The sequence below is a fragment of the Bacillus rossius genome (assembly GCF_032445375.1).
Source record: "Bacillus rossius redtenbacheri isolate Brsri chromosome 4 unlocalized genomic scaffold, Brsri_v3 Brsri_v3_scf4_2, whole genome shotgun sequence".
Lineage (NCBI taxonomy): Eukaryota > Metazoa > Arthropoda > Insecta > Phasmatodea > Bacillidae > Bacillus > Bacillus rossius.
Genome location: NW_026962011.1, coordinates 5,347,619 through 5,375,462, shown reverse-complemented (window position 1 = coordinate 5,375,462; position 27,844 = coordinate 5,347,619). Strand labels below are relative to the sequence as shown.

The window sequence follows — 27,844 nt, the reverse complement described above, 5'->3', positions numbered from 1 at the left end:
ACAGAATGAAAGATGTATTAAAGAAATATTAAATACACGCATCCCGTTGTAAAAATAATTATGAAAACAAGTTGATTCTCAATCATTAATAAATAAGCGAAAACAGGAATTATATTCAAAGTGATATAATCGCAACAAAAAAAAAATAGAGTTTAGTAATTTTTCCGTGATAATACACAATTTAAGTAATATAAATACATGGATTTAGTTATTGCTTAATTCGACCGTTTTAACGTGTTTATTTATTTAAAATAGTGGACATATTGTTAAATAAGAACTGTAAACACAGTGCGCGAACGTGTTTTAACGAAACGAATGTACTCCATCTCGTGTTGTCAGTCAGAACTGACAGGACACATACCTTATCTAGAGAAGAACGTCTCTCTGCGGAGGAGGTATCGAGGGCTGGCGAGAGCTGGCTGCGATCAAATGACGTTTCCGACCTCTGTGGCAGGTGTATATATATATAAATCTGCGTCGGGCGATGACCTGAATTCTCGCGGAATCGCCTACTCTGTGTGTCGGCTTTAGATGACAGTTATAAACTGAAAATTATTAATTTAAGAAAGTTGAGTAGATTATATTTGGTAAAATCATTTAATAATATGGTGATCATGGAAAACTAGTTAAACTATATGTTTTTGTTTTAGAAAGTAGATTTTCTACCATTCACTTTTTTCAGAATTAAAATTTAATTAATTTTTTTATTATAGCTTACTGAAAACATATTTCTGCAATCGTTGTAATGCATTACAACGATTGCAGAAACTGTCAACCAAGTCTGTGACAGCATATAGACACCTCTTAGGTGCGACGACAGTTGTCTGGAAAAACAAATTCCTTTCTCTAAAAATAGAGAGCTTCATCCACGGGCTCGCGCACGTCAACCCGCTGGTCGGCCCAGGAAGGCAGGACGTTTCAATGCTAGCTTTTATTTTATATCAGAGGAATACCTAAATCATAACAATAAATCAGAGGTTACACATTAGTTTTATTGTAGTCAACATACATTTCGTGAACGTGCGGGCGCAGAGACTGATGGATAATTTGAATACATTTTTTTTTAAATTATACTAAACCAGAAAATTATATAATTGAAAAGAGCATTAATAAAAAATACAGTAACCTACACGTTCTTTACTTAGGTTACAAACAGTTTCGGTAGTAAAATATGCATTATGCTTTTAACAATTTATTTTGAAACTTTATGCAAAACTGAAATATTACAAGAAAATCACACATAATGTTTGCATACAGACCTGAACATTTACATACAAAGAATATTAAAGTGACGATAAAAAAGATTTGAATGCTAACTTGAACATTTCCTTACACACAAAGAATATTATATTTACGTATTCAGCTGAAACATTTACATACACAAAGTGACAAAAATTCAATTATACTTTGCTTAATAATTCTAGAAGTAATGAGCGCACTGCTACTTGGGCCATCTCGTCAGTTCTTTGTATGGAAGCACTAGACTCTGTTTGAACTCCGACATCTTGACTCACCGGTCCTAAATGACTGAGATCTCTGGTTCGACTCTTGCGAGAGGCAGCAGGCTTTCGCTGTCGTCTGGTGGACTTCGGTGTCGCCTCGGTGATTGGCTCAGCTACAGGTATGATGGATGTTGGCGAATCAGGGCTGATTTGAATGCATTCAGGGATAACCTGAACCGATTGGGTAGCTGTCTGGTTGAATGCGTGTGCGTAGACGTCTTCACTCGTGGCAGGCAGCACTGTATCGTGTCGAAGCATGTTAACAATACATTGTCCATAACCCGAGCAGTTAATTAATTCAAATGGTATGTCTTGAGGTCCTGGGTCGAGTATTTGTTTCGAGTGAAACATGCCGTCACAGCTTTCCGATATGTGTTTTAAATTGTCTTGACTCCACTCGCTGTAATCAACACTGCCTAGACCAGGATTTACACTCACGTATTTCTTGCTTGAATGAAAGTTAGACATCTTGCTTGGCACAGATCCTCACACCGACACAGTTTCAGCTCGACTGTCGACCCAGGAAGCGGCGATCCTATTTAAAAATATATTGCCCATCCGAATGAATGAATTGATTACGAAATTCCATAGAGTAGAGCATCTCGTAGAACAGTCCATTATCTATATCCCCATAGTTGCTTGCTTAGATGCGTCGACACCGAGAATTTGTTTTCTCGTAATAAACAACCTCTCGATAAGGAACACAAATGAGTACTGCAAGGCGTGTCGTGAGGTGGGTTCCACATGCATGTAGCGGGATTATGCCGATAGTGTTTAATTCCGGTACACCATTCGGAGAAAGTACTTTCATAGTCTCTGTCACGGGATGTCTTGAGCTCATCAATAGTACAGGGAAACTTTGCCATTGGATGACTAAGATTTATTACACAGTCTTTATGGTGACAGTCGAAAACAGTCAAGAGAGTCACGGACTTGTATGGTCTATCAGCGTGCCACCTCAGTCGGAAATGAGTATTTTCGCGACAAAGTTCGAAATAAACGTATCGAAGACTACTCAATCCAATATCAAATTCATAGAACTCTACATGAAATTCAACACAGTTCAGACTTGCACGTTTGTAAAGATATCTATTTTCGGTATTGTCAAACAAAGTCGAAGGCTTCATTTCTTTAGATCGTGGATCAGGAGGATAATTAAAATATCTTGTCGCTTCATCCCATGTTAAGATGCTCGGTGCCCACAATTCATCTATTACGGCATCTTCTTGGCTTTGAGTTATATCATGGAATCGCGGTGATAACATGACTGACATAGGTATTGTCTTAGCTCTCAAACTTAAGCGAATGGGGTGAATCGATAAAGTTTACACTGAAGGAAACTACATGTCTCGTAGCAAACACTGTTTTCATAAGTTGTGTAGTGAACATAACCGTCACACTGCTCCTCCCAATGCACAACTGTTTCTGGGTTCGTGCTGCGTCTAAAATCACACCTTACTGCAGAATAATCTGGTTCTGAGGTTATAGTTTCAGTAGCGGCTGCTGCCTTAAGTTCTTCTAAGGTAGTAGGAAATTTACTGTCGGGTCTCAAGTAGTCCACAACACAATCTACCTGATTGCAGGGCGTCTCAATAAAGTCCGGAGCCTCCAGATCGCAATCGGTGCTCCAGTGATGATTGAAGTTGCAGACTATGAGGTGGAACTCTCCATCTCCGGTAAGGTATGCCACACGACGAAAGCCGGGTGACACGTCTGCGTAGCGTGCCGATGGATCGAACGTCATTTTTCTTGAATATATAGTGAGTCTACGCCCGCACGACCGCGAACTGTACGCTGACTGTCGTACCCCGGGACGATGACCTCAATTTATAGCGCCTCCAATCCAGACATGTTTACCGTTGCTTCGCTTGTTGTTGATTCCATTTCGAGCGCGTCATCCAACATTCCAGGATCGCTGTGTTCTAGCATCCAAGCCCTAAGCAATGCGACGTTACGGCGAGACGATACAGGTCTTATGCTGTCACGATTTTGAGCATACATTATGTCTAATTTTTTGAAAGCCGGGCAGCCATATTCCTCTTGTGCATCCACTATGTGCATGTGTTTGAGACAGTGTTTACCCAACCATCTTTTCTGTTCGCTTCCAGCAACTATTACAGTTCCACTCAAGTGAGTTGTCAAGATGGTGGAAAGACTGTTGTAGGGAAAGAGTCCGTGTTCCCATTTTAAACTATGGAAATTTTTAGTGAGCCACGCATTACTTCTCCGGTATTTACGACTAATGTCTCTCCACTCAAACAGCGGTTTGAATGTACGCGTAATTATGTTCCCCTCAGAGTCAGCGATGCTAAGTTCCTTGGTAATAAAGCCATACTGAGAGAAAAATCCTTGCAGATTAACATACTTCATGGTGGCTGAGACACGACTGAGCCTCTACTATGCTTAACTCAGTATTTTAACAGCTTTGTCTCGTGGATTATAGGAGACAAGTCTGTCGTGCAATATTATTGCAAATGCTTGTGTTAAGATCGGTAGGTTGGCTGAGCTTGTGATCTCCAACTTGCAGTCTATGATATTCGAAGGTATTTTCTCAGCTTGACGGCTTACATCAAACATGAATAACGTAGCCAGTTCCTTAAACTGATGAGGGTCAAGCAAAGGTGCATTCTGCTTTCCATAGTAAGACTCTTGAAAATTTGAATACATATCATATGCGATTAAGTAAAATCCATTGTCGAAGTTTATGTCCAAATCCGTGTACGGATAACTTTCTGAATTCAAGAATAGTTTTATATTCTTTATGTTGCAGTGGTCAAACCTCGATTTATCGGCAGCCATTACATTATGTTTAGCCGATTGAAAGCCGACTATTATGTATCGTGGTTTTTCCATCGAGAAGCTTGTCTTTACTTACCAGCTGACATTTTGTGCTTGTGGCATGCTGGGATATGTTTCAACAGACCAAGATCTAAATGCTATATCTATATTTCTGCCTTTCTCCACAAGCTTAAGCAGTCGCGTGCGTTCCGCTGGAGACACTTGGATGTGTGGTACGGCCCAATCGATAGAGTTTATGGTTAAATTAACTGCTTGAGGCTGCGCACTCGCATCTACGATCGAGTTAATGTACGTATTTTCTAAAACTATAATTAACTCTTGTTTGGAGTTTAGAAGTATACGGTGATAATCCTCAGCAAAGCCGAGGAGATGACTTAGCGGAACACAGATTTCGAAAACACCATCGGCTGTTAGAGGCAAGCTATAGTTTTCCTCGAGACACCATCCCTCCATTTTGCTGATGGCGTATTCATCACGAGTTCGTGAAAGATAATTCTTCACTGTAGATACCACTCCTAGTGATCTGGTCTGGTCTATAAGAACGCCGTTCAGTTCAAATCCTATCCGATTGATCATATGTAATACACCATTGTTTATAATCTTTGCATGGTCCGGTTTCCGTCCGTCTGCCTTTACGAGTTTTCCACGTATACGCAAAAAGGATTTTGAGATGTTTGTGTATGCATCATGATTTTGAATCACTATACGGATTTCAGAGTTGGGGGCATAGGGTCCATTTAAGTATGGTTTGTAAATATGCAGTTCAGTTTTTGAAATAGAATCCTCAAATTGAGGTGCTTGCTCGACTTCAAGAACGGTGTTCTCCATGAGGATAAACTCTAAATCCAAGTTTTTTAAGGAATCTCACGTTAACAGATGTTAGCCGCTTGATGTCTCGTCGTCTACTGGATAAGGACACACCTGAACCGTTCCATTTATGCTTAGAAAAATATTTCACTCCCATTGTTTTTTCAAATGCAGTCTTAGAGTTATTTCTTCCTTTCTTAGGTTAACTAAGCGTCCTTCCTGATCGACTATTTGAATGTCGAGCTCCGATATCGATTGAACGGTAACTGGGACATAAATGAGCGTGGTAGGTCGTTCATTTATCTTATATCCCGGAGGTACTATGGGGGAAAATTCATGAATAGTATTGTTTAATTTACCATTCAAGTATGTGTGTCCCACAGCATTGCTTGTAATTCGTATAACATTCACGGGGAATATATTTACAGGATTTGTCGATTCATGCAGCTCACCTGCTTTGTATACTTGAGAAGAAAATCCAAGCATTTCACCTAATGTATTTTTTCCACTAAAATCCACATGTATATTGTTGCTGAACATTATGCACTGTAAGGTGTTGGGGTTGCCTCGTAATAGAAATGTTGAATCTGCAGGTAGGTTCTGTTTTATGTAAGCTTCCATGTCACTTATTTCATATGCACCTGTTGGTAATTTCATTTAATGATGTTCATTGTTTGCGATGTATCGAAAAACTTGATTATTTTCATCAATGTTCGGTATCGAGTTATATGTTGTCAGATCGATCAATGCCATTGTCCACTCTCCATCCAATTGCAAGGGAGGGAAGTAGTAGGTTCTCATACTCGAGCTCTTCCCAGTTAAAATTAATGTTATTGACATTTTGTCTAGTTTACACTGCGTCTCGCGTTGTGTGTGGTCTCTCTATAAACACTCTGTCGCATATGTGGCTTATGATAACACTAATGCTTCTTATATATTGATACTAAAAATCTTAAGCATAAGTGACCGCAATTCCATGAATGCAACTTTTGTTGCCTGTCATAATTATAGGTTATGTTGCACTTGTTTAAATATTGTATCAGTTCCACTGGTGGAGGCAAGTCTCCGAAGCTATCGTAATATTCAACGTTAGGACCGGTCTTGACATAAGCAGTCCAATGCGTTCCCGGTCCTTTGGATGAGTCTAGATTCAAAATAGCACTTTCATTACGCAATGGTTTCTTAGGTAGCGAATCGCGCATGTATATTTGTCTAAAGTATGGTATTTTCAATTCTTTTATCGCCTTCATTAACTCGAGGTTTGTAAGAGCTCGCTTTGGTAAGTTTTTGATTATCGCTTCCTGCTCCCGCGATTTTTCTTTCTTCTTCTTCCTCTTCGCTTTCCCCCACCACCCGACTGTGGATAGGGGCGTAGATAAAGTCCTGAACCGTTTTTTGCTGCACGTGCTATCGCTTGCATACGTGCCTGACTCCGGACATCGGAAACAGTTTTAGCAACACCCGCAGCTCCACCAATTAAGCTGCCTAATGCAGCGAGTGCTGGAAATATAAATGGTAATAGACCACCCTTCTTCCCCAGGGCTTTCCTGACAGATTTACGGTTTCTCTTCTTTGATGATGAAAATCTTAAACCTGCACCAAGCTTACGTTTCACTCTCATAATCTTGTTAACGGTCCACGCGGATACTCTCTGTCCAAATTTAGTTTCGGAAGACTTTCTAATCTTCTCGGCCGTGTCAGCTAATATTTTATCCGCTTTATGTCTTTCAGCCAAGTTATTACTATTCGCATACGCAATATCGTGAAGACGACACGCCTCGTCTAGTGCATTCACACCACGATCACCTCTTGCTAGTCTCTCGGCTAGTCTCGTGCCAGGTCCACAGAAATTGTAGCCCGGAAGATGTGCCTCGAATGGTAGCTTATTTATAACAGAATTAACTAAGTCTGAACCTCTCTTCCGTCTCATACAAGACATATCAAGACACTGAGTGGTTTCACTATAAGGATGACTGTTTTATAGTGTTTAGGTTTAGTATTAAGAATGGAGGTTGTTCAACAACAGCTCGCTTTACCAATTTCACTAATTGATGATGATGTGTTTAGTAAAACTGAAGAACGTCATGGATCTCTGTTACCAAATACCATACGGTGTATAGTGTCAGGTCCTTCGAATTCTGGCAAAACTTGTCTTATTCTTTCACTTCTAGAACACCCCAATGGGATACGTTTTGAGAATGTGTATTTATATAGCAAGTCCCTAGAACAACCAAAATATCAACGTTTAGCCCATGTGCTGGAAAATGTCGGGGGAGTGGAATTTTTTAAATTTCGAGAAAATGCTGATGTTTTAGACCCCAGTCAAGCCTTCCCCAACTCTGTGCTAATCTTCGATGATGTTGCTTGTGATAAACAAAGCATTGTTCAAAAGTATTATTCTATGGGGCGACACCACAAGATCGACTGTTTCTACTTGGTACAAACTTATACCCAAACCCGAAAGCAATTAGTGCGAGATAATTGTAATCTAATAATTTTGTTTAAAATGGACGATCTTAATCTAAAACATGTGTTTTCCGACCATGTCGGTACAGATATGAGCTTTGAGAGATTTAAAACTCTTTGCGGTCACTGTTGGAACAGTCCTAATGAGCATGGTTTCATTGTGATAGCTAAAGATTTTCCTCTACATAAAGGGCGTTACAGATGTGGTTTTGATCAGTTTATTGTGATAGGTTCATGAATCATGATGTCAAAGTTCGGTGGTGGTGGACTTAAACGATCGCACGACTCATGCATGACGTTTACTCGTGAAGGGGACTGCGACTTAAGCTGGAAACATTTGAAGAGAGTTGGTGATCCTAAACAAGATGGTGATGCTGCTAATAAGAAGTATGTTGACGCAGTAAGCGGGGCTTTTACACATGCTTTGCATTCGATGACTGATGGTATGACACGACAAGTTACAGATATCAACAGATCACTTACTGTAACAAGAGATGTGCAAGTGGGGATTATGGAGTTATTGCGCAATATGGAGGCTAAAGAACAGCATTTAATTGCTCAATTAAATGAAAGTCTTTCAGGTGTGTCGACAAAGTTGGGTGATATGTGCACCTCGTTGGAGAGCAGGTTAGATTTATTCGCACAAACATTTATAGAGGAACTAAATGATGCACTAAATGCTAACATGGTTGAGATGGTATTGAAAATTAATGCTGGAATTGTACAACAGCTTTCACAAATGAATCGCAGTGTTGGTGTTTTGACGATTACTCCTGATGAATATTCTCGCGGTGTGTTGTCTAAGAAACCTTCACCTCCAAAACCAGCACCTGCAAAAACAGCATCTTCAAAACCAGCACCTCCAAAACCAACACCTCCAAAACCAGCACCTCCAAAACCAGCACCTCCAAAACCATCAAGCTCTAGACATGCCTAGATCACTCACGTATTGATGCTAGTTGTATATAAAAGGGTGATATGCTATCGCTAACTCTGCAGTCATGGCTCTTGAGGCTAGTAAGTTGGAGCGCGTCATAGAAAATGTTCGTGCAAAGTATCTACTTGCCAAACGAGCTCGTTTGGAGAGGGATGCAATTAATGAAGAAATATTCAAGTCTGTTAATTCACGTTTGGATAAACTTGGACCTACTACATCGCTCGCACAGTCTATCGATACTGTGAAGCAGGATTCTGCGGAAGAAGCTACTGTGAAACAATGTTTAGAATCAAGCGACAGTGATGACTCGAACGCTATTCCTTTAAAACATCACGGTGTTCCATATGATGATTCTTTCGGTGGAGTGCAGTCTTATTTGCAGAGCTACAGCCTTCGCTCTGGTGATGGAACCTATGGTGTATCTAAACGACATAACCGCTGGTTTTTAGGGGACACGGAAGTATTTTTTCACGATAACAATATGAATCGCGTTAAAGATGAACTAATACAACCTGCTCCTGGTTTATTTGAACTTTTATTTCGCAGAGAGCCGCATACGTACTCGGAATCGGCCCTTAAACAATATGGTAATCTACTAGAGCTTACAAATGCTTATTTTAAAAAGAATGATCCTGCAACAAATCTCTATAAAAGCACGTCACATGCGAAATTTGATATCATTAAGCAACTGTTTCCACATATTGGTTCGCAGCAACGAGGAAGTGGATTGTTACATAAAACATTGGATTTAGGTCGTAAACGAGAGTTCATTTATTGGAATGATCCGAATGAGATAGTAGATCGACTCAGGTTGTTAATGGCCTCGCAGGCTTCTGGCCACACCGGACACAATAACGAAATCCTTTCGATACTTGAAGAGTTACAAGAATCAGGATACATTGCAAAATGAGCGACGCACAGCGTGGGATTGCATACAAGCTTCACCGAGGCAAACGTATTATATTTCCTCGCAGAAAGGTTTTAACATATGGACTCCATGATTTACTACAGATTGATTTGGTAGAAATGATACCATACAGTAAAGTGAACAGTGGTTACAAGTACATCCTGACTGCCATAGATGTGTACAGCAAACGTGCTTATGCAGTTCCAGTTAAACAAAAGACAGGTGTGATGGTTACTGCTGCCATGAGAAGTATTTTGAAAGAAGCAGGAAGTTTTAAAAGTATTCAAAGTGATGCGGGAACAGAATTTTATAACTCAACTTTCAGAGCTCTTATGAAAAGAAAAAAATATTAATCATTATTCCACTCACAGTGAGATTAAAGCAAGTGTGGTAGAGCGGTTTAATAGATCTCTAAAATCGCTGCTTTTTCGCGAGTTTTCAGCTCAAGGAAATTATAAGTGGCTTAAAATTTTACCACAAGTTCTACGTGTCTACAATAACAGATTCCACCGCACCATTGGCATGGCTCCGAATCAAGTGAAGGATGACTCTTTGCTACAAAGTGTTTACAAATATGTAAAGACAATTGACCCTAGAAAACCTAAGGCTCGTGTGGGGGATCATGTACGCGTGTCACGAAACAAGAAAGTTTTTGAAAAGGGGTTTACACCGAATTGGTCTCACGAAGTGTTTAAAGTAACAGCTATGAGATCCAGCTTTCCGCGTGTGTATAACTTGAGTGATATGGATGGAAATGAAATACAAGGTGTTTTTTATGCTTCAGAAATTCAAATTACAAAATACCCCGATACATACTTGGTAAATAAAATTCATCGAAAGCGTGGTGAAAGATTACAGGTGTCTTGGAAGGGGTTTCCCGATACCGTGAGGACATGGGTAAAGGGAAACGATATGGGAGTTTAAGATTACATATACACATTTTATTTTACCTTATTGCTTGTTCTCAATCGAAGCATATTCTATGGAATCGTTTGTGTGGGCTGTTGTTGAGATTCTATTCCTGCAATGTATTTATAATGTGTGGACTACTTCCTAAACACGACCCAGCACTCTGCAGCTTGGGATCAACAAGCTGTGACGTCAGCCCGCGCTGGGCGCCTCATTGGAATGTGTAGCGCGACATCGGGGTTGTTGTCATCTTTCTGTCAAGACCAGGGCAACTATAGTCTTCATTCTGTCTCTGACAATTCCATAATGAACATGGCTGCTTTTGAGGAAATTCGCGATTGCATTGAATATGCGCTTCATGCTTGCATCGGCATGAATATAGATGCGATAGTACACCATCTAGAGGTCTCCGCGATCAATTTGTTCGCTGCATTTCCAGAGGAATACGAGTTTCTAACATACCTTTACAACGGTATTATAGCATGCCTTGAAGCTGTAATGGAGGCTCAAGAGCAAGTGGAGCCAGATGATGGAGTGGACAGCGGCTTCGGAGAGAGTGACAGTGAAGCATAATGCTTGCGCCCTTGTTAAACATGGAAAATAGGCCTCTCGGGGAAACTCACCATGTATAAAAAAAAGGAGTTAACGCATCTAATGCTGTATCTCCTGAGACATAGTCTCTAAGGTGATGTGGAAAGCAGCATACCACTATAAATTCAAACACAAGTTTTTTTTTTTTTTCAGCTTACACTCCAGAGAATCTTCCGCCACGTCGAGACGAAGAGAATGAGACTACACATCATAGTTATAAATTCACTATCACTAAATAATAATAATGAGCTTACACTATTATTAAATGCATTACAGGAAAGCTAACACTAAAGTATGCCTATAAGAAAAAATTTCTTATGCCTGCTTCTGATGCATATAAAGGAACACATATCATGGTCATTCAATATGGTGCACTCTGTGCATGTAAGGGAACAATCTTTTCGGTGCACTCTGTGCATGTATTGGAACGAGTCCTTGGGTGTATCATGTGCTTCCAAGATGGTGGGGCTGTTGAATCCAAGATGGCGGAGAATTGTTTAAAGGTTGTAATATTTTTTTTAAATTTAAATATCGCGCCCTCTGGTAGCAACACTTGTTACTAAATATATCGATTAGAATTCGACCTATCGAATGGTGCTGCGCCCTGGCAGCTGAAATATGAAATAAAAGTAAATATATCGATTAGCATTCGACCTATTGAATGGTGCTGCGCCCTGGCAGCTGAAATATGAAATAAAGATGGCGACGGTGGCACACTCTGGTAGCCAACTTGAGAATCAAGATGGCGGCGCCTCTGGCAACTAATTTTTGAATTTAAATATCGCGCCCTCTGGTAGCAACACTTGTTACTAAATATATCGATTAGAATTCGACCTATCGAATGGTGTTGCGCCCTGGCAGCTGAAATATGAAATAAAAGTAAATATATCGATTAGCATTCGACCTATCGAATGGTGCTGCGCCCTGGCAGCTGAAATATGAAATAAAAGTAAATATATCGATTAGCATTCGACCTATCGAATGGTGCTGCGCCCTGGCAGCTGAAATATGAAATAAAGATGGCGACGGTGGCGTCATCTGGTATCGATTATATTTACTAAAAGATGGCGACGGTGGCACACTCTGGTAGCCAACTTGAGAATCAAGATGGCGGCGCCTCTGGCAACTAATTTTTGATTTTGGCGCCATCTGGTAGTCTGTGCTGGAATTAAAGATGGCGGCTGTATAATGATTTTTAATTTCAAATGTGGCGCCTTAGGTATGCATTAAGGAAGGCAAAGACACCCTCCCCCCTTTTATCATAAAACTTGACGTCAGTACGTGGCATATATAGATTATTTATTCCACCATATCCCAATTGGTCTCGTGGTCTAGTGGTCAAGGTGTCCGCCTCGTAACCACGACATCATCATTGTTTTCACGTCCCATGGATCGAATCCCAGCCTCGGCACTGAAAATATTTTAGTTAAAGGAAAAATAATACCTGCTGCTACCTGGTGGCGACCAACAGAACTATATGACGTCACACAAGATGGCGGCCTCCAGCAGACGAAACAAGATGGCGACCAGGAAAAATCAAGATGGCGGCCTCCAGCAGACGAAACAAGATGGCGGCCAGAAGAAATCAAGATGGCGGCCTCCAGCAGACGAAACAAGATGGCGGCCAGAAGAAATCAAGATGGCGGCCTCCAGCAGACGACACAGAATCATGACGTCACGATTCGAAGTTGGTGGAAATTTCTAGAAATACAAAATGGCGGATTTGCGAATTTGCGATTTGCGGATTAGCCACTGGATTAGCGCATAAAAAACTGGATTTGCACATAAAAAACCATAAAAAATGCATAAAAAACCATAAAAAATGGGATAATCCCCGGATTACCCCGCTCCCCCCTCGCCTATGTTCCAGAGTCGGCACGCTCTCCCTACTCAGGTACAACTACTGAGTTAGTCCAAAATGAATGAAAGTTAACATGTGGAGCCAAAATTGACCTATCATACACAATAAGAATTGGGTTTACTGTTTATGATAATATGAAGCACTTTACTAACCAAAAATTAATCTTTAAAAGGTAATTTTTAGTTTAGTAGGTACAAAAACTAATTATTAATGCCAAAATGAGCCACAAATGGACGACTAGAGGTACCCGCCCTCTGACGTCACGGCGTCACGTGATACACTTGGAGAGGGGATAAACTGTGGGAAACAAAACAGTTGCTATCTATTGTTGTATATGACTGCAACCTATAACAGCGCATCAAGTGAAGGTTATTCGTTAAATTGTTCAATAATGGTGCAGTATTGTTCTGTTCCTCATTGTAGGAGCTCAAGTTTAACGCCTGGAATAGCATTCCACGCCTTTCCAAAAAATCCAGAACGTTTAAAATTATGTAAAATAAAAGTTCGCAGGGACGATCGAAAATGTCCAGTCTCAGCGCACATGCGTGTATGCTCAAAACATTTCGTCGCTGCAGATTATAGAAAAGTAGAATGAGGCGGTAAATTTTTAAAGAAGACTGCAGTGCCTAGCGTTTTTACTTTCACGTCTCCAAGGAAATTGAAACCCCCACGCAGAAAGCTTCATTACATATCTAATGTAAGTAGGCCGTAAACATGATTGCGCTCGTATGCCCGAGAACTATTCAATAATGAAAGATATTACCTATTTAAATATTTTTGTACGGGAGATTAAGGAAAGTTTAGCACTATAAATCACGAATTTGTACGGGTAGCATTAATATAACGTAGCAGATATTAGAAAATAATTTGCCTGCTCATATATATTAAATAAACTGCAATAGCCTGTCAAAGAAATGGCTACACCTTTACAATAAAACATCTCACTTTATTTAATATTTTTTCTGGAGCTATGGACACCGTACCATGGCCATGTAGATTTTGTTTAGCGTTTTTTCGTAATGACTTTTTTTAAGGGCTATTTCCAAAAAAAAAATTGTTATCAACACCCGTTGAAAAATATATTTGTGGTAGAAAACTGTCGAGTCTAGCTTTAGTGAGGAGTGCGAACTATGGAGCTGACAGGACATCGAGTGACTGGCGAGTGAACGTTTTTAAGTGCAACTGAATTGTGATTACCGAACCCAGTTCCCTCACATTAAATCGTAACAATACTATAAGTATTTGCAACGTGAAATGCAAAGGGTGGTGTCGAGTTAAAATTTTAGAAATATTCTTTAAATAAAATTGACAGGGAAAAAAAGAGATGTAATGAGAGAGGCAGGCGGTCTGCGAGACGGCACCTTGTGTTGCCGGCGGGAGGGATCGCGGTACTTGGCCACGATCTCCGCGCCCAGCCTCTGGTGCAGGGTGTGCGGCAGCGAGAACTGCAGCTTGTCCCGGTAGGCGGACAGCAGCCTCTCCAGCGGGTGGCGCACGATCAGGAAGGCGATGGAGTCGTTGAGCGCCGCGCGCAGCTGCTCGGCCGAGGGGCGCGGGTACTTCACCCTCGCCAGGCTCAGCGGCACCACCTGGAGCGAGTCGCCGGCATCGAATTATCCTCATCATAATTAATAATTCATTTGTGCAACTGTTAAGAACGCTTCAAACTGTTTCCTTAATGATACACTTTGGATAGTTTTTTTTTTCACTTCATTGTAATTAGGGCGTGTTTTCCTTTCTCACATTTAGTGTAGAAGGCAAGGAGAAACCGTCGTGGGATCACTCCCGTTAAATCGCGAGGTGGGATGTGGTTCTCGGTTTGGAAAGCCTTATTACGGAGCGTAATTATCATGGTGACGGAAATGAATAAGAATTTAATGGGAATCAGATTCCTTAACTTGGCTTTAAAAATTACAATTTTGAGGGTTTTTTTTCCTTTTCAATCCAAACATTTGACGTGAAATCGGTTAAAATATATCTTCCCAAACTTTTGTACCTAGTTACAGTTTAATATCTTTCAGACTTTTTTTTTTTAAGTCGGTAGGTTAGGTCGAATCAGTGACTCATAAGACCGTAACGAAAAGTGCAACACATGAGTGGCGGAGATGAAGAGGTGGAGTAACGAATGAAGTAGGGAAGTCGGACAACTGTTTAGAATCTCCATAGGTTTTTAATTGCCATATTTGATACAATTGTGATCCTCCATTATTTACTATATCATTTAGTATTATTGTAAAACATAATTGTCGAATATTTTGTCTATGTTCCAGTGGACTAGTGAAGTACAAAGTTTCACTTCTAACACGTTTGGTGACCGTGAAACAATTTTTTTCATCCCAAGATATCAATGAAGACTTAGAAATTAAAAAGTTCCCAAAAATTTTCAATATGGCAAAAATGATTTAGGCCTATGCTAGTGGGCGAAATATTAGGATACGATTGATGATGTATTTTGCTGTGTAGAAAAAAAATACAGGCTTAAACTCGTGGTTTCGCAATACCATTAAAATAATCTCAGATGTTTCTTCCACAACTTACGCAACATAGAATTTGATTTTACTGATTTGGAAAATATTTTACAATTTTTTTTTGTGTGTGTACCTACAGTTGATGTATTTTTGCTGTTTGCATGCCTGTCCCGGGTATTTTTATTTTTAACAAGTGTAAGGTGTGAATATAACTTGGTTCATACTTTGAATTTTTTATATTTATCTTTGAATGTGGGCAATTTAGACTTTACGACTTCAGAGGGTCATTAACGTCTGTAAGCGTTGTGTGTCTCAAAGACAGTAAGTTGTAAATAACACTATTGTAGGTAGCCCTGTATTTTTGCCCTCTAATGTTTTTCGGTAATGAAATGGGGGAGGAGAGGTTAAGTTTTAATAGGAAATGTGATGCTGGATGTAGTAACCTATACATGCAAAACTCATAAAATAATTATTAAAATGTATTTTATTAGCACTTAGATTTATCGGTTATATTAATCTGTAAATCTCATTATAACATTATACAACTTGGTTGAGATGTCTTACTCCAGCAATTAGCTTGGAATATTTAAGGGGATTAGAGCCCGCCATCTTGTTTCATTCATCTTTTTTTTTTCTGTAATTCTGAATTTTAACTATATGTCACAATTTTTTTTGGCTTGTCAGGGCATCGTATCTCCCGGAATTATACCTTGTTGCAACCACATATTTACTATCAGGCTCTAGTCTGTAAGGACCGCGAGAAAACAACTTATTTTTTTTCACGCGGGTGACTACAACTATCATGTTAATCACACCAGTTTACAAATCTGTACTTAAACAAAGTAGTCATAGCTCAGTTCTGTGCCATGTTGACCCAAAATATTTAGCACAGGAGCGTTTTTGCAAGTGGTATAAAATATTTGAAATTTCAAGATCGCGTGGCCTAATTCCCCTTAAGAGCCCATTCGCTATGGGATCTTACACTTTGCTTCGACATTATGTAACGTTTCTTTGCTTCTACTCAATTACTTCTCCTACCCCTTGATAATCTATAATGCACCAACAACTGTTTATGGAGCAAGGCGTTGCAGTGATAAGACACTGGACTTGAATTTGGGAGGACCCAGGTTCTATTTTTGGCCAGGCCAACTTGATTTAAGCCTTCCATGGTTCTCCTGAAATCACCCCAGTCAAGTTATTGGATAATTTCTTACTGTAGGCCGTAGCCGAGTTATTGGATTATTTCTTACTGTAGGCCGTAGCCGATTCACCTGGCTTTTGTAGTGTTTACCTATCTCTGATGTCTTTGGTGTCGAAGAGATGTAAAACCACTTTGTCACGACATGGAAGAATCATGCACACATGAGAATATCGTTTCAGGTCACCGACAAGAGGATACAAGTGACAGAATAAAGGATCGGAAGAATTTGAAATGTTTCACCCAGGAGTTTTAACAAAATGTCATGCTCCTGCTACAAGACCAATGTGAAACAAGCTGGCTGAAGGATCTCCTCTCGCCTGAAAGATAATTCAGCAGACATGAAATAAAAAGAGAAATCGCTCATCCATAGATCAGTACTTCAATGAAACAGGGCATGGAATACACTTTGATAAAGCTTAATGCACTCCAATTAATAAGATGGGAACCGATTAGGTTCTTTGTTTTTCCATAACCATGAATGCCAAGAAACAGTCACATTCAGTGTTACAGCACCTACTTTACGCCAATCACATTTCCCTGTGGATGACCATGTGTAAATACCATGCCAGAACCTTTTTGATCGCCGTTGAAGATGTCTGCAACAAGGAATGCCAAAACTTCAGGTACACTATCATTTTCACTAATGTGGCTGCAGCTCAGAAAAAAAGAATTAGTTAGTGACTCCGGCTCGTGAAGCGTATGATCTTGATGTATCTGGTGAACCCTGAAAGTAAAGTACAGTAAGAATGAACAATTCTTTCAATGATTCTGCAATGAGGAAGATTGATTTAATTCATTATTATCGGACATATGCCATTGCTAGTTTGAACCGTATGCCACATAGAAAGCCCGAAGAAGGGATATAGAAAGATAAATACCGAAGCACAAATAATAGAAGTCTAAATCATCCGATGTCAAATGTCTGTCAATCTGTGCCCGAACCGTCGCAGCTATTGTGTCTTGGAAAGCCTGCTGTGTTCGTCTGTGCTGTCTTCATTGTGTGGTCAGAATATCTTATTAATTTCAACTCTAGGTTCTATGGGCGTCGCTGTATTGTCGAGTGTTTTGTGCTATTTTTGTGTTTATTACCATCGTTGGGTTCCTGTGTCTGTAGTTTTTTTGCCCAAAGTTGTAGTTTGTATTTACTGACAGTTCAACGTGCTGTGGTATTTTTATGGAAACCTTTGTCGTTTCTTTACATTTAACTTTGGCTAATTTTGGCTTGTTTTCGTTGTGTTTGTGTATTCATCTTTCTGGTAACTTTCTTCGGGGTTTCTCCATAATATACAGTTCAAACTATCAGTGGCATATGTCCAAAATAATGGGGGGGCGGGGAAGAATGGATTAAGTAGCAGACCTTGCTGGAGCGCAGAAACTTGGGGCTGTAGCCGGCCAGCACGTTGAAGTTGTACATCCAGGAGGTGGAGGCGGCCTTGAAGACGTTGCACCAGACGAGTCGGTGCGGCCGGCTGATGAGGAACTCCCAGGGGTTGGGGCGGTGCAGGGAGTCGTTGCCCGCCGCGTCCAGCCCCAGCAGCGAGCACGCCTCCCTCAGGCGGCCTCGCCGCGACGCCATGCGCGCGTCGGCGGCGGCCATCCACGCGGGCGCCTCGTCGCTCGACTGGTTCCAGCCGCCCTGGGGAACACCGACCGTCGCAAGGCCCGTCGGTCACGTGACCTGCAGCCCAAACGGATGGCCGGAATAATTCTGTCAAAAGCTCGCAGGCTTTCGCGGCCGTTGTCTGAAGTAGCTTGGCTTCTGGGTTGTAGCCGCGTCCTTGGCGAGTAGTAGGTAACTGCTCCCTGATGATGGTGACTGCAATGTCCACCTAAAAGTCGATGAATTATTCGCCAAGGACGCGGCTACAACCCAGAAGCCAAGCTACTTAAGCTCTAACCTTTGTCGAACGGACGGACGGATGAATTATATACTTGTATATGGTTTTGGCCACTGCCTGTTTTGTATAACAACATTGCGGTTCTTAAAAATGTTCAAACAATTTAATCACGACTCTGAATTTTTTCCGGGGAAATTCAAATCCGAGAGAGAGAAAATAAACATGGATTGTTGTGATGCACTAATTTGGGAAAATATTCTGACTGGACGGATGAAGTCAAGTTGTAAATCACTTGGCTGTCTGCGTGGCGTTGATGGATGGACAGAGGCGACGGTCTATTTTAATTCCGTCTTTAGAATTACTTTGCCTTCGCCTAGGGCAGAAATTGTATTTTAGTGCTCCCCCTAACCGCAAGAAACGTATAAGGCGTATTTATTTTCATCCGTGTACATTATATGTAACAATTTAATTTAAATTTTTAACAAACCCTTTGTACTTACCAGTGTTTAAGTGTACGTTTTATTTCAGTTACTGTATTTATATACACAATATAGTTTTGACGGTTCAGTGTAAAAAACCAAAACTAAAAAAAAAAAGTTTTAATGGAGTTACATGGTTGAATTACGAATTTAAAAAGAAAAATATATATATTTGACAGAGTATAGAAACTGAACTTACTTTTACTGTTGCTTTACCTACATCTTATACAAATTCAAGGTCTAATAAAAAAAATTGACTGCCCATCGTGCGACCTCTCTAACCCGAGTCATGGACAGGCTGTCCTCCCCCCCCCCTCCCGTCCACCCACCAGAACACCTTCCTCTTATCCCAAATCCCTCTCTGGTCAGACCTTATTCATGGCCGAAGTCGCTAAGTACTTCTTGCTTCTGTGCTGAGGCCACGTCGTGTTAGTTGATGATGAGCCTGACGTTTCGACATGCCTTGTTGCAGCCATCTTCAAGTGCGACTAATACCTTGTCGGGCACAGCATCAACTACAAAGTCGTGGTCCCAACCAGGAGCGCAAATCTATAATATTCACGGGGAAGGGGGGGGGGGGGGTGTCCCGAGAGTTTGCGCGTGGATTTTAATCGACACAAGTCATCTCTGGATAGGGTGCTCGTATGTTGCATACTGCCCATATGTTGTCCTATATGCATACAATAAGCAGAAAACTTCAAAATGTACAGAAGTTTTGTTCTCCCTAAAACAGTGTTGACGTTTATGTTTATGAACCCCGTTTCACAGTCACGATTTTGCAAGCTCGGTGAGAGATTTATTAATTCCAGGGGGGTCCGGGTCCCCTTCCCATAAATATACGTCCATGGCCCAATCTAGAAACAAAGAGGTAGCAATGGCAAGCGGGTCGTGGATTTGCAACCACTGAATTGAACAGATATTGTCTTCTGCGCGAGAAGCTATCACCGAAACACTCGCTCACGTTTTATTTTAAATTTTAAATTAGGGCTTTATGTCTTGTCGACAGGGAGGTCGTAACATTAGAGTCGGTATTACCCAACGACGCAAACAGAGAATATTGGGAAAGGAACTGTTCATGGCTTTTATTTCAGAGTTAGGTTGGGTATAAACCCTAGCGATGCAACACTGCAACATGCAACACGCTACCAACGTAAGAATATCACTTTCGTTAATAAAACACGCAAGTCGCAAGATATCACCAACCCTACAACTAAAAATTGTATAACAGTAGAAAATAATTTTCTACATTGATAATTATAATTTACCATGAAAAAGAAATTGGCAATAATTTGATTTAAAAGGGCTTTATTTTCTTTCACTGTGTGAATTTTTAACAAGTGTAAACACCATGTATGACCGTTGAAAACGTAAGTCAGAACGCAAGGAAGCTGAAAGTTGAGTAATACTTGCGTTACGTTATTGCGCCTTGCTTAGTTTATATACCAGCACTCGAAAATGTTGAATATTTTGCATCGTGCGTTCTTGCGTAGCTTCTAAACCAGGCCTTAAACCAGTGGGGACACTGCACTGCGTGGTACTGGTATGTGTCTGTCATGTGGTGGTAGTTGCGGTATTCTGACGTCGTAGCACACTGCTATATAGCGGGTGGCAACTCAGATAGCTTGATATGTACCCAAGTAGTGTTTAAACCAACACAATATATAGCGCTACTATAGCTAGCTAGTTCTATTGTCAAGCCATAAAGAGCGTTAATACTGTAATTAAATAATGATTGAACTTTTTATGACCTAATAAAATGTGTGAATTAAATAATAAATAATAGTAAAACGATAAATTATTTAATATAATTTTTCTGTTGTAAGTTTTTTACGATAATGTTGAATGTGTTTTTACGGTAATGTTTTACCATTTAATATTATCTAGAATTACTATAGAAAATGAAATTAGCAGATATAATATAGTTCTTAATGAAAAAAAAAACCTATTGTAACAAAAAAAACCTAGCGTTCTAAAATTGTATCGAACATCGTAGCAATAAACAAGTGTTGAGGCGTTTATTATTATTAGTTCCCTGCTATGTGAGACTGTTATGTATCTAGTGTCTCCGTTCGAACTTAAAAAAAAAAAAAGTAAATGTATTTTTTTTTTGGTACATTCTATCGTCATGCACTTTGAATCACGTTACTTCATTTGTAGATTCATAGATGGCAGTGTAGTCGGTGATTGTGTGCGGTTACAGAAAAAACAACCTTGAGTTTCCAGTATTTCATGTGTATAGTCGTTGCTGCTGATATCTGTGGCTGCTAGTTGTCTGCTGTGCCACGCTTAGCGTCGGCGGTCGGCAGCTCGAACGTCGAGTATCGATCCATATCGAGTGTCCGCGTGTCGCTGCTACGTATAGTGACTTTTGTTTTTCAACTAGCTCTCATTAGAGGCTTAATCGCCCCCGACATTTTTTTTGTATTTTTTTTTAGTAAGTAAGCCGTTTGCCTGAATCTTCTTGAAATTGGCTGAGATTCATTTAAAGTGGTTTAAACTAAGGGGGCAGTGTATACGAGTATAGCGCAGGTTTGTGCTGTAGGCTGCTTGAAAAAAAAACACGTTTTTACAGGAAACTTATGAACGTAGGATTTATAATTTTTATGCATATATTATATTGGATGTCTACTTTTAAGATATCAAAAATCGGCATTAATTGCTATGTGTGTAGAGAATAACTTTTTTTTTTGCTAAGGTATGCTACACTGAATCCAGGTGGTATAAACCTGAAGTACTTGGTTATTTGGCAGCATTGGATGTATCCTCGTGTTTTATACTGCGGTATTTGTAGCATGGGGGTGAGAAGTTAGTGAGTGGACATGTACAATATTCGCCATGTTAAAACTAAATTCCAAATGAGAACTATTTCCCCATCCCAACACCCGTCCCCTTTTCACATCTGGATATAATGAAGTTTAACGCCAATTCCTTGTTGATGTGGTAACGTCTTTGTTTAACAGTACCCACTTTCACGGTGCAAATTTTACAATTCTTAGCAAGTTAATTTTAACTTGTTAATCAAACCTTTATACAATTACGGTTTGTTTTGCTAACCGAGTTACTTCCAACTTCATTTTAGACTCCATAGACACTTCTACTTTATAGACATGCCTTCGTTATTTGAAGAGGGAATGGGGACCCGGGAAAAATATCAAGTCGGTGTTGGAAACTGATGGGGAAGTAAGAGCACTGTACTTGTCCTTGGCCATTGGTCCCACCATGGCTTCTTGCCACGTGCACGGGGAATTTACAGGGTTTCTGCAAACGTTGCGAGGGAAAGTACCTAAGATGTACCCAGATTACAGTTTTGTTTTGAACTCTGTCAAACTGGTTTAGTGAAAAACCTGCTCCAGTAATATTACGGTTACGCGCATTTTACATTAATGCAGACATTCGGAGGGTGAACAGCATAAGGAAACGAAGGAAAGAGCTGGAATTGTTAGGATTTTTTGAATTTATATAGTAATCAGGAAATAGTCAGAAAAAAATATGTTGAACTAGGGAATTTAAATGAAGTTGTTAAACATAGGTTCATACTGTCTTGCTAATACATCAATTGTGTTAATTTTTATTGTTTTTGGGTATAGTTTTTGTTAGTTGCAATGTGGCGTGTCAAGTATTTTAGAGCAGAGTTTTTTTTTGGTACATGAGGCTTAATTCCATCTGATGTGTCATGTCATTGAAGATTCCGTAAGTATTCTGTAACTTGACAATGTTAGGAAGTAGTGCAAAAACTTGCATTGGAAATGTCGCATGTTTTGGTCAGTGGGAAGTTATTTAAGTCGAAGATAAGTCAGTGGAAAGTCAGGGAATTATTTAAGCTGGGCATCCTGAACAAAAGCAGCACATTCGCTATTTGCTTTAGGTCCTGACGAACTCCTGTTCGTGCCTGGCGAATCCTGTAATCCTATACGTTGCTGGCCCAGGAAATCAACAATTTTAAGAATCTTAGAACATCCTTACTCAATCGTCTTCGATTTTTAGTTTTCAGTCGAAATGCATCTGATGTGCTACTGACACCTACATGGAATTTTGATTTTCAACTAACCCTTATAATAAATGAGGCTGAAGCAGTCGCTTCAGAACGTTTCGCCAAGTGAACTGAACGTTTTGGAGATGGAAGATCGAAGCACATTTTCGGGAACTTGTGAACAGTGTTTAGTATAACAGTCGAATTTTGAGCTATTGGAACTTTCTCAATAATTTTTTTTTTAATTTTAAAGCCAGTATTCTGATCTTCCTACATGATGCCCCTGGTGATTGAGGTGATAATACTATAACACTCTCTAATCGCAGCACTGCAAGTTAAACTACTCGCGGTGTACACAAGTTAGGCAGTTGGTGGTATAAATTAGAAATGACCAGTTTATGTATATAATTCAAGCTTAATACGGTGCAAGGCGTGTGCATGCGCGCGTGTGCGTTTGTTTATGTGTGTGTGCGTATGTGTGTGCGTGTGTGTGTGTAGGTGTAGGTGCGCGTGTGTGTGAGGCCGACGAGGCCACAGTTTGGAGTGTGCGGGGCGTTCCCTGCGGTCGGGGAACGGTATTCACATTGCCGTGTTTGTCGTTGTGCTGATTGGCTCCGGGGATGCAAAATGGTTTTTGCGGGAAGAGGGGGAGGAGGGGAGGTGTTGGCGGGCCGCTTGCCATCCCCGACCACGCATACACAGGGGTGCAGTTACAAGCGGGCGTGAATATATCTCCCCTGTGTACTAGCGCGTAACCTACCAGTAGGCGTCATGTTCGCCCGCAACGAATTTCCGTGTTCAGGGAATATCCCGGTCACTGTTTCGCACGGAACTCTTGAAACTATATGCATTTGCTGTAAAAAAAAAAGTTTATTTTCTTCTCAGTGATGACGAGTCATTAATGTGGCTACTGGAAGTCACATCGCATCTAGGCTTTTCACGGCTGTGTGATTATGAAATGGTTTACCGTTGCTTCCCGTGTTATGGATGCGAAGGGACGAGTAAAACTCCCAGCCTGATTTGTAGACAAATATCTTGATTTTTTTAAAAATATTCTTTGTTTTAAACGAAGACCAGTTTTCACATCAATATTTTGTTGATGTTTCAAGACGTACTAATTGTAAGATTTCATGATGTGCTTTAATATAAAAAAATGTGGTAGTAGGAAGGTTTTAAAAAAATATTGTTTAGCAACGCATTAAAAATCGGTGAATTTGGTAAGAATACGAAAAAAAAACTTTATTTCATGTACGCCGTCGAGGTCTACATAATGGCGTAAGGATAGTAATTTTAAGATGATTATAAGTGGAGAAAATTGCTAAAAAATATTGATAAAAAATAATTGAATTTAGATAAAATCTTGTTGAGATGCGGGTGAAATTCAACCCCTTCTCTCCCCTCTCACTAGTCATCCCCTCTGGAAGATCTCTGCACCTAATTTCACGGCTTTAGACCTCATAGTCTCGGCGCTTCACTCTTTTATTACTGTAGATAAACATCAGGGATCAACAAACTAACTAGTTGCATTGGTGAAGTGATACTTGGCCTCTTATACCCCCGTTCCTTTTCCCTTCCAAAAATTTGAAACGTTCTAGACAGGACATCACCTTCGACGATACAGCACGCTGAATTCGTATGTTCTTCAGCTTCTTTATATCTTCATACCAGTAGAGTATGCGTGAAGTTAAAATTGAAATAGGGGGGGAGGTGTAGGCATTTTACTACACCATTGAGCATTGCTAGGATACCCATCTTGTTGTTGACCTGACATCAAAACACCAGTGGTATCCCGTAAGTGGCCTCGCATTGGGAAGGATATTAATTCAAGGTCGACCTACACGCTTACACCGAGCACATTTTTTACATCTTATGTATGACAAGCGCAGACCTACAGCTCTCACACCATTACTTTTAAAGTAGATCTGGGATTATGGGGTTTTAAAAGCGCGTGTTAACATGAGCACCAGAGAAAAAGAAGAATTAAATCCTTTCGGATTACATACATAATGCTTACTTTTCTTACACGGCGCTTTGAAAATGCTTAAAAGCAGGTGTTTAAGGGATTTTGAATTGTTTGAATATTTTTTTTTTTTTTTTTTTTTTTAAAGAAAATCACATGCAAACCTATTTGCATGTTTCCCCTATTTTTCCTTAGGAAACCTGATTGGGATTTGTGCGTTATGGCACGTTCTGCGTTATGACATGTGCTTTATTGTTAATTCTCTGTTATTGTACATTCGGCATTATGGCACGTACGGCGTTATTGCACGTTCGACGTTATCGCACGTTCGACGTTATCGCACGTTCGGTGTTATGGCACATTCAGCGTTATGGCACGTGAGTTGTTATTGAACTTTCGGTGTTATGGCACGTTCTATGTTATTGCAGGTTAGGTGTTGTGGCACGTTTTACGGTATTTCAGTTTCGGTGTTATGGCACGTTCTACGGTATTCCAGGTTCGGTGTTATGGCTCTTTCTACTGTATTACAGTTTCGGTGTTACGGCACGTTCTACGGTATTGCAAGTTCTGTGTTATGGCTCTTTCTACGGTATTGCAAGTTCGGTGTTATGGCTCTTTCTACGGTATTGCAAGTTCGGTGTTATAGCACGTTCTACGTTATTGCGCGTTCGGTGTTTTGGCACGTTTGGTGTTTTGTACTTTAGTTGTGATTGCAGTTTGGTGACGATGACGGTGATGGTGGTGATGGTGGTGATGGTGGTGGTGTTGGAGCGTCACGGGCCGGGCTCACTGCGACCCGCCTCCCCTGCGCGGCGCCGCGCTATCGATCCCCGGCCCGGCAGGTCGCGGCCCGCCGAGCCGCTGCGGCGCTGGACGCGGGCCAACGGCTCCCCTCCTCCCTCCTCCCTCCTCCCTCCTCTGTTAGTGCAGCGACGCCTAGCTGGGAACGACTAAACAGTTTTCGCTTTAAAAATCAAATCGGCGTGTTTTAAAAATTATACTGTATTTTTTAGTGTGTTGTGGTGTACTTTATTATTTGACTTTCTCGTTCAAGTGTGAAGATTCACGTCTAACGCTCATTGCGGCCACGCATCCATTTTATTTGAATATTTGCTGCCGGCTCCGCACGATCCTTGGACCGCGGAATGAGGCTCGCGGCGTGTTGTCTCGAGTCGAGCCACGGTCTCATATTCGAGAGTCCCGCCCTCGGCGTTCCGCCGTGCGGGACGACTGCTAAGGTCGACCTGCGCGCGGTCGCCCGAGCGCCCCTTCGCCTCTATCGGCTGTCGCTGGCGCGCACGCGACCGGCAGCTCGCGTGTGGCGCGACGATCACTTATGAAATCGATCCGTGACAGCGAGGCTCGTGGACGTGCGTTCCCGTCGCATCAGAGCGTCGCTGGGGCGATCTCCGTACCGAGCAGCAGCACACATCCAGTTGTACTTCAAAATAAAATATTAAATTAAATAAAGGAATTGGTCGTGTTTGTAATGCAGAAATATGTGCAAAACTTTGAGGATAACTTTTTCCGGCAGCAGTTGTTCTGTGTGATATTTCCAATTTTATTTCAACGTAAAATATTAAAATAAATTCATCATGTGCATGTGTTTGTGATTTGAAACTTTAAAAGTAAAAAAATATATATATTTTGTTTATATTATGCATTATAAAGCTTTGATTTAAACTGAATACGCAACAAGGAACCACTACCCATAAAGTTATGAAAGATTCATAAGTACGCAAAATATTTTCAACTGGCTGACGTACCCGTGGAAATCCAGAGAAACAACCATCTTGCAACTCAAGTTAACGGCATTTTACGACTGCCGTAAAGAAAAGAATAGAATGTAAAAGTGAAATATACTGCAGATAAAATCCTATTGTAACAAAACATGGCGACGAAACACCTGCAGTGTGTCTCAGAACTGTTTCTTTACTTAATTTTTGCAACGAGATAACGATGGTCAGAAGTCACTACAAAAAATTTTCCTGGTAGGCTGTATTTTGGACTACAGCCGCCAGGGGTTTGTTTCATGAATTTCTATCGCGCTGAACGGGAATGTCGTGTATGAAATAAATAATATATTTTAACAAAATTGATGTTACTTTATTTTTTGACTTGAATTCGATGGATGACGTTCTTGACGGTCGGACGCTACGGATTAAAAATAGTTTGTACATGAGTTATTCACCCTGCAAAGGGACACACCCTTGAATGGGGATACGCTGTGGTTATTTTAAAGTGAGTTCCGTACGTCGTTAAGCTTTCTGCGCAGAACTTGTGCGAATGCAGGACGGTCATGTTTGCATAGGTCAGTGCCGAAGTTTGGAGCATAGGCAACACGCTGAACACGCGTGTGTTGCTAGTTGCGGACACGGGCAGTGTGAACGAGGGATATTAGTAAAGAAAGCTCCGTTTGGTCATTAAAGAAAATTATATACGCGCGAGAAAAAGTTTTTACTGACAGTTTTAGTCTACTACATATCTACTTCACATTTTCACATGATCGCCATTCAGTTCCAAACACTTTTCGTAACGTTGCACCAGTTTCTTTAACCCCCTCTGCATGGAAGTTCGCCGCCTGGGAATGGAACGGACGCCTTGGTCATAGGCATCATGGACTTCGAATACGCAATGCGTGTAGCCTAAGTACAGGCACTTAGTGAAAATCTCCAGATATCGTTTAAGGGGACCGGGAATGCCCTATCTTGACAGTGTTAAAATTAGCATCTTAATGTCCCATTTTCTCATGATCCTTTTGTCACAGCATGTTGAAATTTTTTTTACGTATTCATGAAGCCTTATTTATGGAATAGACATAAGGAAATTGTATTGTGTTTTTGGTATAATTGGGGGGGGGGGGGGGAATATTTAGCATTTTAAAATTTTTTTACAAAATTTTATCAAAATATTTTGCAATAACATTTTTTCTAATTAATTTAGAAAAATAATCTTGTGCTAAAAGTCGCATAATCATACTAGCAATTTATGTTCCAAGTTTCATTATTCTATCTCGAATAGTTCCTGAGAAAAAGGGGCATTTGCAGAGAAAATTTTTATTTTGAGAAAAATGCATTTAAAGTAAATACTGTATACAATACAATCTCACTTAACATTCTAATACATTCCAGCTCCATATGATGGCTCAT

The 27,844-nt window shown here is 40.5% G+C and overlaps 2 protein-coding genes across 4 annotated transcripts in view; one reads left to right on the top strand and one right to left on the bottom strand.

Annotated features, from left to right (window-relative positions):
* LOC134542357 (uncharacterized) overlaps window positions 1-27,844 on the top strand; it is a 196,566-nt gene that overhangs the window by 46,212 nt on the left and 122,510 nt on the right. Inside the window, exon 6 of one of the 3 annotated variants that reach the window (XM_063386529.1) lies at window positions 25,400-26,291. The exons of the other annotated variants lie outside the window; for them this stretch is intronic. Coding sequence (XP_063242599.1) covers window positions 25,400-25,649 — 250 coding nt within the window. The 3' untranslated portion in view covers window positions 25,650-26,291. Of the gene's footprint in view, window positions 1-25,399; window positions 26,292-27,844 lie in introns of those variants that run through there. 3 annotated transcript variants of the gene reach the window in all.
* The window catches only part of LOC134542358 (carbohydrate sulfotransferase 11), a 127,243-nt gene that overhangs the window by 18,311 nt on the left and 81,088 nt on the right, over window positions 1-27,844 (bottom strand). The window contains exons 2-3 of the mRNA XM_063386531.1: window positions 17,806-18,084; window positions 14,141-14,368 (exon numbers count right to left, since the gene is read on the bottom strand). Coding sequence (XP_063242601.1) covers window positions 14,141-14,368; window positions 17,806-18,045 — 468 coding nt within the window. The 5' untranslated portion in view covers window positions 18,046-18,084. The remainder of the gene's footprint in view (window positions 1-14,140; window positions 14,369-17,805; window positions 18,085-27,844) is intronic.